Genomic DNA, 15,639 nt, shown 5'->3' on the forward strand with positions numbered 1-15,639 from the left:
CCACCACACTCTGAATGAGTCTAACATCTTCTCCTACGGTATAAAATGCATGATTTTTGTGACCTCAAAAACCTTTTACATTTACTGCCTATTTTTTACTATGCCTTAAAGTTGAGATTGCATGGAATTTGATATTGAATTAGGGAGATTTTTGTATCTTTTGAAAAGTAGAAATAAAACTATTTGATTTTAGGTGTTGATTGGGCTGAAATAAATTTTAAAAGGTTTACAATTTAGCTAAGGAGTCATCTTAATTAACTGGCATTATAGTTCTATTAGTCAGGATGGGCAGTAGGTTTGCTATGGTAACAAATAAACCCCCCAGATCTTAGTTGCTTAACATGTAAACATTTATTTCTTGTTATGTAAATTGTATCTCTGAGGTTGGTTTCTTCCATTGGGTGACTCAAGTTCTTGTAACTTGGCATTTGGGACACCCCTTCTCACATGCCTCTATGAAATACTTCAGTCTTGAAGTGATGCTTGTCACTGCCATCCACAGCTGGTTGGCCAGTCACTACCAGAGAGGAAAGCATAACCTTGCCATATGCTCATGAATGAGTGGAGAAGCAGCTATGAATGAGTCCTGCAAGTGTCCACCACAGTGACCTTGGGCAAGTAACTTCACTTTGTCTCTATTATAAGGGGGTTGGCCTAGAGAACTTCAGAATCCTTACCTCCTCTAACAATTCCTTAGTCCAAATGTTTGATGTCTTCTTATAATAGCTTTGTGGTTTTAATTGCTCTCCATTATCTCATTGCTTCCATGAGGTCTTCAGATATATTAATACTGTTAAAGGACATATGTTTATGTTGTATAGCGTAGCAGATAATTAAACTAGAGGACTCTGAGGGCAAAAGACCTTTTTTTTTTTTTTTTCTGTAGTGCTGGGGTTTGAACACAGGGCCTTGCTTACTAGACAAGTGCTCTATCACTTAAGCCATGCCCCAGTCCATTATCTGGCTTTGAATTCACTTAAAGACTTTTGGTAATTTGTTTAACTTCTCTATGACTTCGTTTTTCTGTTTTTAATTCAAATGTAGATTGAGGATAGAAAAAGTACTACTCTCATATTTCTATGGCTATTGTGAGTACTAATTTAGGTAATTCATGTAATGTCTTAGAACAGTGCCTGGAACATACTAAGAATTCAATATGTTTATTTTATTTAATTTTATTTTTTAAAAGTGACTCTTCACCTTGCTGTGGCTTAGTAAGTGTCTACATGTAAGACCTTAGAAGCTGTTATTTTAATTGTTATCCCTGTCTTGGCTGGATAAGCCAGCCCAATCCACACAAGTCTCTCTAATGTATTGATCCCTACAATGGAGTCACACATACCATGTGTAGAGATTTGGGATTAAACCTTCGATCCCTTCAGACTGTGCCTCCTCAGTTTTAGCTTAGATTTCATCCCTGCTTGGTCCCAGCTCGGCCCTGACCTGAAATGAATCCTGCCTTGGCTCCTCCAAGCTCAAGATTCCTGCCTGGTTTCCCCCGTCACCCAGCTCTGGTTTTGTCTCATAGCCTTTTCTGGGCTGACCCCTTAGACTCTTGGGGAGCTTACTTACCTCAGGTGGGAGCTCCTCAGCCTCTCAGGACCTAAGTCTCACCTCAGCCTCTAGTTCACATTGAGGCTTGGTCCTGGCCTCCAAAAATGAAGGGAGCATACAATAGACACTCCTGTTTCACTGGCTGTACCTTTTGAGCCTGGGTATTTTGGATGTCGCCTGGCCCTATCACCATCCCACACCAATGACAAACTAAGGTTTTTAAGTCCTCTTACAGGCACTGTCCCTCCAGGAGACACAGATAAGCAAAAACTGTCCCCCTACTGCTCCATGGATTTTATGTGGGATTGATTCACAACTGAGCCACTTGGATTGGGAAATAGGGCACATGGCTTGGATCATGGCAGTGTGGCTCCTAGTGGGCAGTGTGCTGTGGGGAGGAGATGAGCAAGAACAAGAATGCTATTCTCTCTTCTCCTCCACCCTCCAGTCATTCTTGTTCCTCTCATACACACCCACACCTTCCTCCTACTCCTGCCACTGGGACATTCATTTTTCAGAGATTCTTGCAATGTGGATCTTGCTTACTGTATAAGAGGAATAAAACCTATTGTTCTATAGCACAGTGAGGGAGACTATATTTCACAGCAATCTATTTTTAGTTTATGAATAACGGGAAGAGGGGAGCATGAAGTCTCCAAGAACAAAGCAATTATAAGGCAGTAGTAAGATCAGTTAACCTTTTCATTAGTATATACCACATATATTATTTGGAGTACTATGTTGGGCCTCGTACAAGTTTTATGTGTTAATCAAAATTTTTAAAAAATGTTTGAGGAGATGGTAATACTAACTATCCTAATTAGATCATTACATATCATATATATGTATAGAAGCATAATGTTTTATTTTATAAATACGTATTAAAATTAAAATAATAAAAATATCATTATTACATTGTGGATATAAACATTTCAAATTTGTTTTAACTCACTGCAGTTATTTTTTTAAACTGATGCTCTAATTAATCAATCTTTGGCTAGTGGGAACCTCTTTAGTTATTTTGAGACAGCTCTAATAATCTTGATGACTTCCTTGATTTCTGGTATAATAAAATTTTCCAGATTTAGTTTGTTCAATTTCTGCCCCAGACCCCCAAACCAGCTGTTTCTCCAAAGCTCTCTGGTTCCTTTGAGCAATAAATGGTATTTACAGATGATAATCAGAATGCCGTATGAAATACTGTTTTCTAAAAGTGACTCAACTTTCAATTATTCTAAAAATTAAAGAATTGAGCATTAGCACAGAGTATATGAAGTTAGCACCATGCTTTTCAAGGCCTTGATCTGTTACGCATAAGTAAAATATTAAGAAATTTGCGTAATTATGAGTTACGGTTTGGAGGAAATAGTCTATCTTCAATATACTTTTCCCCAGCTGTCTTTACTTTCATGGGGGATAGTTCTTCTCCTGTGACAAGACATGAAGAGGCGAAGGATACAGCTTTGCTTCATAACTGCTATTAAGGAGTGAGTGTGTGGCTGTCATGTCCCCAGAGACTGCCATGCTACCACTGAGCCAAGGTGACATGACAATAAGAGTTCAGTGAAAGGGCAAGAGCTCTTGTCCAGGAAGCTGGAGACTTGACTGGCATACTGGAATACCCATTGGTAAATCACACTCACTTTTTGCTATCCCTTTCCTGTGTGTAAGCCACTCGACCTTTCTGTGTCTATTCCTTGTCTATAAAATGGGTACAGAAGTATATTTTAGTAATATTCTGAGGTGGAGGGTAGAGAGGACAGTTAGCTAATATAAGATTCATGTGAGGGTCAGTCAGATAGAAATAATATTTGCAACAGCTTCATCTTTATCTGCCCCAGGGTAGTCTTGTTCTCACCTATGACCAGATGTTTTATAGGCACTGAGAGTCTACAGTCTTTCCTTCTGTGCCATAGTTGGAATCTCTTTGATTCTCACACTTTTATTTTTTTTCTTTCTTTTTTGGCTGTACTCAGGTTTTGAACTCAGGATCTTGTGCTTGTCAGGCAGGGCTGAACCACTTGAGCTATATCCCTAGCCCCTTTTGCTTTCATTATTTTTTAAATAGGGTCTTGCATTTATGTCCAGGCCAGCCCAGACATTTAGTATAATGTTGGCTATGGGCTCGTCATATTTAACCTTTATTATGTTGAGGTACCTTCCTTCTAATCCTAGTTTCGTCAGAACTTTTATCATGAAAGGATGTTGAATTTTGTGGAGACTTTTTCTGCATCAATTGAGATGACCATGTGGTTTTTGTCTTTGCTTCTGTTAATATGATTATGCTATATTAATAATATTAATAATTTGAATACGTTGAACCATCTCTACATCCCTGGGATGAAACCAACTTGATCATGGTGTATGATCTTTTTGATATTGTTGAATTCAGTTTTTCAGTATTTTATTGAAGATTTTTGCATCTAAATTCATTAAAGAGATTGGCCTATAATTCTCATGTGTGTGTGTGTGTGTGTGTGTGTGTGTGTGTGTGTGTGTGTCCTTGTCTGGTTTTGGGATAAGTGTAATACTGGCTTCATAAAATGAGTTTGGCAGTGTTCCTTCCCTTTCTATTTCATGGAAAAGTTTAAGGAGTATTGATATTAGTTCTTCTTTAAAAGTCTGGTAAAATTCAGCAGATTGACAAATGGGACTACATGAAACTAAAAAGCTAATGCACAAAAAAAGAAATGGTCACCAAGTTGAAGAGGCAGTCCACAGAATGGGAGAAAATCTTTGCCATACATATGACAAGGGATTAATAACCAGAATATATAGGAAGCTCAAAAAACTAAACCCTCAAAAAGCAATGACCTAATGAAGAAATGGGCAAAAGAACTGAACAGAATTTTTCAAATGAAGAAGTCCAAATAACCAAAAAAACACATTAAGAAATGCTGAACATCCCTGGCCATAAAGGAAATGCAAATTAAAATCATGTTAAGACTCCACCTCACTCCTGTTAGAATGGCTACCATCAAGGACACAAGCAGCAATAAATGTTAGTGAGGATGCGGGGAAAAAGGAACCCTCATACACTGCTGATGGGTGTGTAAAGTAGCACAACCGCTATGGAAGACAGTATGGAGGCGCCTCAAAAACTAAAAAGAGAACTTTCAAATGATCCAGCAATATCACTCCTAGAGATATATGAGAAGGAATGTAAGTTAGGTTACTATAAACACAGCTGCACACCCATGTCTATTGCATCATTCTTCACAATAGCTAAGCTATGGAAACAGCCAAGATGTCCACTACTAGTGAATGGATTGAGAAAATGTGGTATTTTTACATGATGGAATTTTATTCAGCCGGAATATAATTTCAGAAGAGTGAAATTATGTCGTTTGCAGGTAAAGGGATGGAACTGGAGAACATCTTAAGTGAAGTTAGCTGGGTTCAGAAGCCAAAGGCTGCATGCTTTCTCTCATATGTGGAAAATAGACCTAATACAAATACAAGCAATATTATGCAAAACAGGCCATGTTAAAGGGAGGTCATATGTGAGAGATGGAGAATAAAAAGAAGGAAGTTAAGAAGGTGAATATGATTGACGTACTTTCTATGCAAGAATGAATATAGAATTGTTAAACCTGTTGAAATCACCATAAGAAGGGGACTAAGGTAGCAAGGAGAAAAATAGAGGGGATGAACTAATTATAACATATAAAAATGGAAATGTCACAATGAAACACTCTGTGCAGCTATCTTAAACAAACAACAATGTCTTTTTTTCAAAAGTGGAGAACAGGAATGTAAAACAGTCCTGTTTGGGGGTTGGTATCAGAGGGAGGAGGGCATAAGGAAAGGATGTAAGAGGATAAATGTAGTGGAAATATTATATACTCATGTATGAAAATGGAAAAATGAGATCTGTTGAAACTATTCCAGGAATAGGGGAGAGGGGATAAAGGAGAATGGTGGAGGGGATGAATTAAACTATAATATATTGTAAGAACTTTTGCAAGTGTCACAATATACCTCCTGTACCTCCTGTACAACAATAATATAATAAATAAATAAATAAAGTGTGTAGGCGGGGGATGGGGTGGCCTGGCCTCTTTTTAGCTCTATCTCTCTTTCTCTCTCTCTCTCTTCCTCTGTCTCTCCCTCCCTTAGTCTCTTTCTCCCTTGCTTTCTTTCTTTCTTTTCATTCCTTCCTTTCTCTTTCTTTTCCTTTTCTTCTTTCTTCCTTCCTTCCTTCTTTCTCTCTTTCTTCCTCCCTCCTTTGCTTCCTTCCTTCCTTCCTTCTTCCTTCCTTCCTTTCTTCCTTCCTTCCTTCCTTCCTTTCTTTCTTTCTTTCTTCCTTCCTTCCTCCCTCCCTCCCCCTTCCTTCCTTCCTTCCTTCTTTTCTTCTTCCTTCCTTCCTTCCTCCCTTCCTCCCTCCCTCCACCTCCCTCTCTCCCTTCCTTCCTTCCCTCTCTTTCTCTTTCTCTCCCATTCTCTTCCTCTACTTCCCCTCCTTTTCCTTTTCGCTTCCTCTCTTTCTGTGAAACTGGAGCTGAGCACAGGGCCGTGTGGCTTGCTCTGCCACTTGAGCCACACTCCAGCCCTCTTGCTTCTTCAGTGTGTTTTCAGATAGATCTCCCACTTTTCCCTGGGCTGGCCTTGGGCATGACTCCTCCTACCCCACCTCCTGCCTCCTAAGTAGCTAGGATTATAGACAAACACAACAACTTACAGGCTGTTTTTCCTCTTGAAACAGGGTCTCACTAATTTTATCTGGGTTAGCCTTAAACCATGATCTTCCTATGTCTGCCTCCCAAGTAGATGGGATTACAGATGTGTACCACCACCCCTGCCCCCGGTCTAATTCTTGTCCTCTTTATCTCATTATTTAAGTTCATTTTGTTTTATAGAATATGTTCTCTAAGGGGAGGAAAAATATTTTTCCCATTACAAAAGTGATACATGGCTATTGTAAAAAACTCCAAGAAACAAAAAGATGAAAACATAATCCACCAGAAAATTGTTTATTAATATTTTGCTATACTTTCTTATATATGTGTGGTATTTATGAGTGTGCTTTACAAAAATGGGATTGTATGGTCTGGTAAACTTGAGATTTCTTCATGTCATTAATTTCTTTAGTGTAATTTTCTCACTTGCTATTACTATTTATGTGTTTATTTATGCATTTATTTATTTAGAGACAGGGTCTCACTATGTTGTACAGGGTGGTTTCTGGGTTCAGGTGATCTTCCTGTTTCAGCTTCCCAAGTAGCTGGGCTGACAGAGGTGCACTAACATACCTGGCTTCCAATATGATATTTAATGGCTCCATGGTATTCTTGCCTGATTACACTATTTGTTATTCTCATTCTTAGTTAACCTAAACTTTGCTTTCTCTTTAGGAGTGCCTAGAAATTAGGATCAGTTTTGTGTCCTGAAATTAGTGTAAATATTGCCCAGTAGTATCCATAGTCATAACATCCACCGTTCATTGCCACTCTTCGTGATTGCTGGCTGAATTTCTAGTGGTAAATAAAGAAGGTGCACTTGTGTGTAGGTGTGTGTATGTGTGTGAGAGAGAGAGAGAGACAGAGAGAGATTTGGGTTGCAGGCCTCCCACAGATCTCATCCTGCCTGTACTCAGGCTGAACTGACCTTTGGTCCAATAGCTATTCTGCAGCCTCTACCAATAACAGCTGTCCCAGGAGACTTTGTGGATAAGTTTTTTTTTTAATTATTAGTTTATCAATACATCTTAATCTTATCCTTGTACCAAGGCCACAAAGGTATGCTAATGAGAACTGTAATTCCTAGACTTGACTGTGAAAATCTTTCCTCAGCAGATTTCAAGTCTAAGCCCAGCAACAAGCAAGGAGCAAAGAAAAAAGATTCTGAATGGCCATTTGCTTTCCTGGGATGCAAACGCTCTTTTGATTAGTAGAATAAGGTAAGAATGATTGTTTTTTCTTGGAGAGAGAGGGAGGAAGGAATCATGAATGATCCTGTTGTCTCAGAGATCTTGACAAAAATCCTAAAGCTTCATTTCGTTTTCATAGCTTTGGAAATTTTATAAAATTGTTATTTTTTATTGTTATCTTCTTGAAAATCAGAAACTACAGTGTGACAAAGGTATGACAAATGGCCAGCTATTGTGTCACTTGAGTCTTGTCATTGAGCTTATAGGATTATGATAGATTAAGTGGGAGCCATTATGAGATATATAGTCATTTACAATATAATCACGGGCTCAACTCCTCAAGGTGAATTTGCATTTTGAAGGTAGACAAGCCACCTGCTTTCATTTCAAATTCAGATTTTAATCATCAATGAGAAACAAATTTTTATTTCCTTAAATGTGGTGGGAAAGTCAGCTGAAGTGGTTTAAGAAGAATGTTTATGTGTTGACAGTAATTCTGGCAGCTAATCAGAGTGGTAAAACATATGAGGTAGGTCATTCAAATCCAAGAGATGGAAACTCTAAAGTTAAGTCAAGTGCCATCCCTGTCTTATGTAGAGGGTCGGCAGTGGTAATCAGTTTAGCAGAACAAAACTAACCCTACACCCCACCCTCAGTATATAATTTTGTACCATCTCTGTTTGATATGTGGGCTTCTGCCATGTGACCACATTTAGATACACAATCTGCATATTGATGCTCTGGGTTGGGATGTCCAGTTGTTAGCCATCTTGGTTCATTTAGTTCTTGATCAGGAACTAAGTGTAATAGGCTTGAAGTTTGCTATTGAAACAGTAGCCTGTAACTAGTAACATCTCTTTAGAAATCAGAATCTCAGAGGCATATTTTTGATGTGACTCTTGACTCCTGGGACTGATGATAGAAGTTGGTACCAAGACACAGACTTACATAGTTTTATGCTAGATTTGAGGTTATTCTTGCTGCTGGTGGTGAAGGTAACCATGTTGGTGATAAAGGGATAAGGCCAGAGTCCCAATAACCAGGAAATTTGAGAAGCTGTTCCAGTCTCTTTGTTCACTTTCAGTTCTACCTACCGCTGACATGTCTGGTCTTTCACCTGTAGCCCAAGGATTGCAAAATAAAATGCCCCAAAGACCAGGCAGTAGTTTAGACAGATAAAGACCACAGGTAGGGTCAGAGAGGCATGCTACCTAAAGGACAGCTGCCACGGCCACATTTTATGAGCTACTTTAAAAGAAAATGTGAACTTTTAGATTAATAAATGTAAGCTATCTTGATAGAGAAATGATAAATGCTATCTTTTATCTTGTTATCTAAGTCAAATTGAAACAAAACCTTATTGAGCCCATGCTAGGCATTTTTTAAAGGACTGGGCATTGAACCCAGTGCCTTGTGCATGTTTGGCAAGTGCTCTGCAACTGAGCTACCTCTCCAGCCCTCTGGAGCTGTACTAAGTGCATTCATTTGTTGCTAGTTTGCAGCTATTTGGGTAGCAGCAGTTGAGTCACAAATGATTCATTTTGAGTTTTTTTTTTTTTTTGGGGGTAGTACTGGGGCTTGAACTCAGGGACTTGCACTTGCTAGACAGGCACTCTACCACTTGAGCCACTCTCCCAGCACAAATGATTCATTTTGAGAACAAGTTAAGAGACTCCAATCCCATATGACTGGTCAGATTTCCCAAAGCATGAGAAAGTGGGCTGTGAAGGTCCTGCCTGTGATTCTAACAGTCTATTAGCATTAGCTTCCTATAAACTCTCATTAAAGTCAGGGGAGAACACAGAGTCGTTGCTGTTTTGAAACCTAATGAAACATGCTAGTATTTGAATCTTTATTACCTCCCATGGAGCAAAAGACATGCTAATTGCATCATATCATTTTATTTTATGGGAATTCTAGATAAAGGTGCTAAAATTGTCATCATATGTCTATTTGGAGTTGAGAAAACTCAGGTTTAGTGTCAAGGGAACATTTGCCAATGTCAGCAATAAGTGACACAAATGAGATTTAAATTCTGGGGTCTGACTTCAAAACCACTTTCTAATAACCATATTATACTTGTCATTACATTATATGAGCTTTGAGCTTCTGTAGTCACTTTGAGTGATGACAAATTCTTCTAAAACAACTTAAAGAATTTGTAAAGAAATCAGTTATAAAACATAGTATTTGGAAAATATGATACATTGTTCTGATCACTGAAAGGAAATTTTACTAATTCTTGGCTTGAGACCAGAGATGCCAATCTCCTTGCCTTTTTTTTTTTTTCCTTTTCCTTTTTGGCAGTACTAAGGTTTGAACTCAGTGCTTTGTGCTTGCTAGGCAGGTGCTCAACAACTTGAAAAACACCTCTAGCATTTTTTTTTTTTGCTAGAGACTAGCAAAAACAGAGTTATTTTTGAGATAGTCTAGCTTCTTTAGCCAGCCTAGCTTGGACTATAATCCTATTTTAGCTTTCTCACCTTCACTGGTATGCATGGCTTTTTTCTGTTGTGATGGGGTCTTGCAAACTTTTTTTTTTGCACAAATTGGCCTGGAATAGAAAGTAGAATCTAAAGACCAAAGTTACAGGGTTTACCTCCATAACACTGACAACATAATTTTACTTTGTCCACGACCACAGAGTGCAGCTCTAACCCCAGCCAGTCTTCTCCTGAGTACAAGTAGTACTTGTTTCAATTGTCCTTGTTGACAGAGCACTGCCCATAAACAGCATCATTTCCATAGGTAAAAGCAATATGATATAACCAAATAGATTTTACCTTAGGGCGTTTGCCAGGAGGAGCACTGTTCTGAGAAGGATTTGGAAATGATACCCGAGCATTTGAGCATTTAAAGAAGTATTGTAATTGGCTGGCTTTTTGTACCATGGGCTGGGGACATGGAACTAGGGATAAGTGTCCTCTGTGCTTGTCATCTTTGGCATCGTCTATGAATATGAAAGAGCCAAGACATCTTAGCATTGGGCAGCTTGGAACATTGCATTTTAATGTGTGATTCTCTCTTTTTCTTCTTCTCCCACGTTTCTTCCACCTTTGCTTTGCCTCAGGAGAAATGGCCAAGCGTACCTTCTCCACATTGGAGATATTCCTGATCTTCCTCCTAGTAATGATGACTGCCATCACAGTGGCCCTTCTCAGCCTCTTGTTTATCACCAGTGGGACCATCGAAAACCACAAAGGCAAGTGTCATGGGGCCTCTGGGATGCTACTTCTAGGTCTGTAGGAAACTTTTTAAGAAATAGTGTCTGCTGATAGCAGCCTGGGACAGTCATCTTACCTTTCCTGCATCGATAGCAGTTTTTATTACATTTACCTTTGTCCCCAAATACTCTGTTGACATGCACAAATTTCCTTTAGCTTTTTCCTTTTCTTTTTTTTTTCATTATTGTTGTACTGGGGGTACACTGTGACATTCACCAAAGCTCTTGAATTCACCCTCCCCATCATTCTTAGCTTTTTCATCCATCTACACATAGCCTAAGATCCTTCATAGACCAGCTTCACACCTGTAATCTTTTTTGCTTCCTTCTTGGTATTATCTTCTTCTGGGAACAAAAGAAGGAAGACTCACCAGATGTTACTTAGTCTGTTAAAAGCTTCAGGGAAGGTGATCATAAACTCAGATCCTTACAAGGGCCAATCAGGTGCTGTGTATAAGGTAGAGTAGAGAGGTAGAACAGGGTGGGAGCAGGTGAAACTCTGTGGAGGAGACCTACAGCCTCTCCTTGTACTTGTCATCATGCTACAAAGTCTCAGATCTCCTGAATTTTCAAAAGAAGGTGGACATTAGGATTTTGGGATATCTTCTGATATTTTTGTGTATGATGTTGTAAAGAAGTTTAGTTTTAGAAAACTGTATAAGTTGCATTTAGAGGCAATATTGGCATTGGGTCTTTGATGGAAGTTCTGTTTTAGTATTAGGATATATATTTGTTCCCTGGGCAAAGAAGGTAGGTGGGATTTGCTTACAGCAAAGTAAAATGGAAAAGGAAATGGAATTTTTTAATTCAGTTTTCCCACTTGTAACCTCATCTTTTATTCAGAGTATTTTCTGTCATGTCCAGTGCCTTGAATTCCCTGTGGATACAGAAGAACAGAGATCAGGGGGCAGAGCAGGGACTTGGTCTATGAGAAATGAAAGTATCCTTGGGATTTATTTAGTTTTATCTATTAAAATTAGAGAATTGGGAGGCAGAGACTCAGGGAAGTGATTAAGAATTATTATTTCATAGTAGTAACTATTGCATATTGAATAGTTTCTTTGTGTGGAGCAGTATAGTAAGTATTCTACATAATTTTCTCATCTAATTCTCCAAAATGCCTATAAAGTAAGCCCTAATCTTGGTGCCATTTTCCATAGGGAAACCGAGACCCCAAGATTATAGAGAATTTGTCCTTGGCTATGTGCTAAGTTTGGCTTTAGTTGGAATCAAATTTCTGGGTTGGTAGCAGTGCAGCAAAAATAAAAATATTGCTTCCCTCCTTGCTATATCTGGTGTCATGTAGAAAATGTGGACTTGGAGATGAGAAGACGTAGATTCTTATTTGGTTGAAAAAGCATCAGATTCTGAGTTTGAGGGTCTGGCTTGGCACCTGATTTATTACATGTTCTTATGAAATCTTGGTTGTTACTTCTCTGAGTTGTATTTTTCTTATCTATAAACCTGAGGAAGTTGGATTAGGTGCTTTCAAAAATCTTTTTTAGCTACAAAATTCTAGGATCCCAGAAGAAGTTAGCTATAAATCTTTTGTCTAAGTCTTTCTGATCACTGATGCCTTGTGATATTGATATTTACTGCCTTGGTTACTCCTGGGGGTGGAAATAAACAAAAAAGCAAATGTGTATAAAAATGTCTAAATATGTAAAAAATCAAAGTCATATACCAACATTGTTCTAAATTTTTAATATGTATTAACATAGTTATTATTTAAAGCTACTCTATGAAACAGGAGTATTATTGTCTTCATTATATAGATGAGAAAATTAGGGTGAAATAACTTAGGCAATTTGTTTGATTAGTAACTGGTAGAGTCAGGTTTAAACCCAGGTAGTTTCTGGAACATGCAGCTAATCTCTATGTGATTCTGCTTTCCCTGGTATTCATGTGTGTTTGTGTATTAGAAATAATTATGTATATGTATATTAATTATGTATATTATGTATGTATAACTATGCACACATATATATGACAATAATTGAAACAAGGTGTGGCTATGACACCAAGTATACATTGATTTTGTTTGTATTAATAAAGGCCTTAGAATGCTGAGGAAGACCAGAGCAGGACAGAGACAGCTGGATGTCTTCCTGGAGATGAGTTACTGAGCTGGATTTAGGTGTGATGGAAATGGATCAATTTTGAAGGGAGTGTTGGAGGAGTCTGAATGGAGAGAATGAAAAGAGTTTGGATTTAGCAAGTCAAAGGGCAGGAACCTGGAACATGTTTTCTTTGGCGGGAATAGAAGGGCAGGGAAAGTGGATAAGAGTGACTAGGACAGGCTCATGAGAAGTTGAAGGACATTTTTCAGAGTCCTTGACAGTCTCAAACATTTCCAGTCCAAGAAGAAGATTCTGCTTTGACTTTTGACTTCAAACAGATCCTGTTTCTCACTGTGCATCTTATATATAGAAGGGAATATATAAAGATTTTCCACAGGAACCTGAGCCTATGTATTCTTTTTTGGCAGTACTGGAGTTTGAACTCAGAGCTTCCCGCTTACAAGGCAGGAGCCCTTTTTGCCCTGGTTATTTTGGAGATAGGGTTTTGCTTTTTGCCCATGCTGGCCTATATCACATTCCTCTCATTTTACAATTATCGTAGCTGGAATGATAGACATGTCATCATGCTCAGTTAGTTATTGATTGAGATGGGGTTTCGCAAACTTTTTTGGCTTCACTGTTCTTGAACCGTGATCCTCCCAATCTCGGTTTCCACATAGCTAGAATTACAGCTGTGAGCCACTGGTGCCCACCTTGAGCCTATGTATTCAAATTGATGCCAACAAATAAATTGACCAAAATGTTGTTTTTCAAATGTCTTATTCTATTTTTGATTCAGGAATTCATGGTTCTACAACCACCCAGGACTCCACAGCCACCACAACCTCTCCAGGGGCTAGTACCTCAGAGGCTCTGCTATTTCAGAACTTCAGTGGCTACCATATTGGTGTTGGGCGAGCTGACTGCACAGGACAAGTATCAGACATCAATTTGGTAGGTAAATGCTGGGTTTCTTAAGGAGAATGTGAGACAGTTTTTATTAGCATTTGTCTCTCGTTTATTCCTGATTATTACATTGTCACTATCTTCAATTCCCTGCCATCTCTCCTCCCCACCCCCAGTGGTACTGGGACTTGATCTCAGAGCCTCTCTCTTCTTAGGCAGGCATTCTATCACTTGAGGACCCAGTTATTTTTTGCTTGGCACTCTTGCATTTTTGCCTAAGGTAGGCCTCGGACCACAATCCTCTACCTCCTGTGTAGCTGGGATTATAGATATGTACCACCACCCCTATCTTCTAGTCTTTCTATTGACTTTGCTCTCATCTAGCACTAGAAATATCATCCTACAAGGAAGAGGGAAATTTCTATTCAATTCTAACTCCTTTGCAAAGTCAATCAGTCACTTTTTATGGGTGGGAAGGTGGGCTCAGGGCGTTCCTATCTTACTGTTTTGTCAAGAGAAGCCAGAAAAATCTCTGAATTGAAGATTTGAAACTTTAGATCTCTCACTTGAAAAATATATGCAACTCTGGTTAAAACTGGAAATCAAGTATTGGCCAAAATCATGTCAGTCGTATTTTATGGGTGAGGGTGGCCTATTGACTGCTAGCATATGTCTTCTTGGCTACGGTGGTGGAAACACCCATTTATGTCAGCACTTCCTGAGGAAACCAAAACATTAAATTGTCTGTTGAAATTTGCTCTCTTTTACTACATAATCTTTAGGGTCTAAGAATTATTCTCAGTTGTCTGTTCTGAAAAGTGAACCTGGAGCATGAAACCCCAATGAACACTCATTAGGGGTAATGCAAACAGTAGAGGGGACGTTCTGAAGGCCAGGGTGTAGTTTTGATGGGTGGGTTTTATGGCATGGTGAGAAAAAGGGCATGGCATAAGAGTGTGTGATCTGACTTAGTTTAGGAAGTAGTAACATGCTAAAGTCAGGGTGGTATCCTCAGTAAAGAGTACCTAATCATAAAGATGCCATTTTCTTCAGAAAACAGTCTCACACAACAAACAACCAATGTGAGAGAGCCTCCAATCTTTAAAATGTTTCTGAGCAATGTGAGGTGAAGGTAGGGAAGTACTTCCTTCTTTTTAGTCACCCCCCCCCCAAGGTTTCCAGTATAGTAATGAGGTTCCTGAGCCACACCAGCTCACCTGTTGCCCATATGCCAGTGAATACCTTCCACCATTTTGATCAATACTTTGTCTTCACATTTTTCTGCACAGATTAAGCCCTCTTTATGGTTTTTTACTTTTTAACTTATTTATATTTTTGAAAACATGCACATCAGCTCACTCATTCACAGGGTCATGTAGATTTTATCTTTGTCTTTCTGAAAAGTCTGCTTTCATATGTTTGTGCCTGGTTTCTTGTAGTAGGGGAATGAGACAGAATAACTCTGAATCTCTCTTTCTCCTTAGATGGGATTCGGCAAGTCTGGCCAGAATGCACAGGGTCTCCTCACAAGGCTGTACAGTAGGGCTTTCATCCTGGCGGAACCCGATGGGTCAAATCGAATTGTGTTTGTCAGTGTTGAAGTAGGCATGGTATCTCAACGACTCAGGCTAGAGGTAAGTAATTGAGAGGAGAAAAAAAATGATATGACTTAAAGAAAAGTTTGTGGGTAAATGTACTCTTAGTTTCTTCACTGAGTTCCTCCTCCCTTCAACATTAAGCTCTTGACAGTCTAGCTGACAATTGTACAAGGAAGACACTCCTCACTCTAAATCATCTTGATCAAAACTTGATTTCAGTCCTCCTGCTCACTCATCATCATTAGGAACTCTAATATTTTTTGAAAGCTTATTGTGTTCCAGGTGACCTTCACAGATACGCTGTCATTTAATCATCCAGGTTAGACATTTGAGAGCACAATTAATCACTAACCTCTCCTTCAAGTTCTCAGGCAACTGAGAATAGAAGCAAAGTATTAGATGAAAATTAAAATACAACATCGAAATGAG

General features: G+C 38.8%; 1 protein-coding gene across 5 annotated transcripts in view; it reads left to right on the forward strand.

Moving 5' to 3' along the window:
• The window catches only part of Asah2 (N-acylsphingosine amidohydrolase 2), an 84,299-nt gene that overhangs the window by 9,983 nt on the left and 58,677 nt on the right, over positions 1 to 15,639 (forward strand). Inside the window, exons 1-5 of one of the 5 annotated variants that reach the window (XM_074078842.1) lie at positions 483 to 614; positions 7,350 to 7,453; positions 10,494 to 10,625; positions 13,506 to 13,660; positions 15,097 to 15,246. In XM_074078842.1, coding sequence (XP_073934943.1) covers positions 10,499 to 10,625; positions 13,506 to 13,660; positions 15,097 to 15,246 — 432 coding nt within the window. In that variant the 5' untranslated portion in view covers positions 483 to 614; positions 7,350 to 7,453; positions 10,494 to 10,498. Of the gene's footprint in view, positions 1 to 482; positions 615 to 7,346; positions 7,454 to 10,493; positions 10,626 to 13,505; positions 13,661 to 15,096; positions 15,247 to 15,639 lie in introns of those variants that run through there. The other 4 variants (XM_074078844.1, XM_074078843.1, XM_074078840.1 and 1 more) reach the window with 4 other exon arrangements.

This window comes from Castor canadensis, chromosome 7, assembly GCF_047511655.1.
Source record: "Castor canadensis chromosome 7, mCasCan1.hap1v2, whole genome shotgun sequence".
NCBI lineage: Eukaryota > Metazoa > Chordata > Mammalia > Rodentia > Castoridae > Castor > Castor canadensis.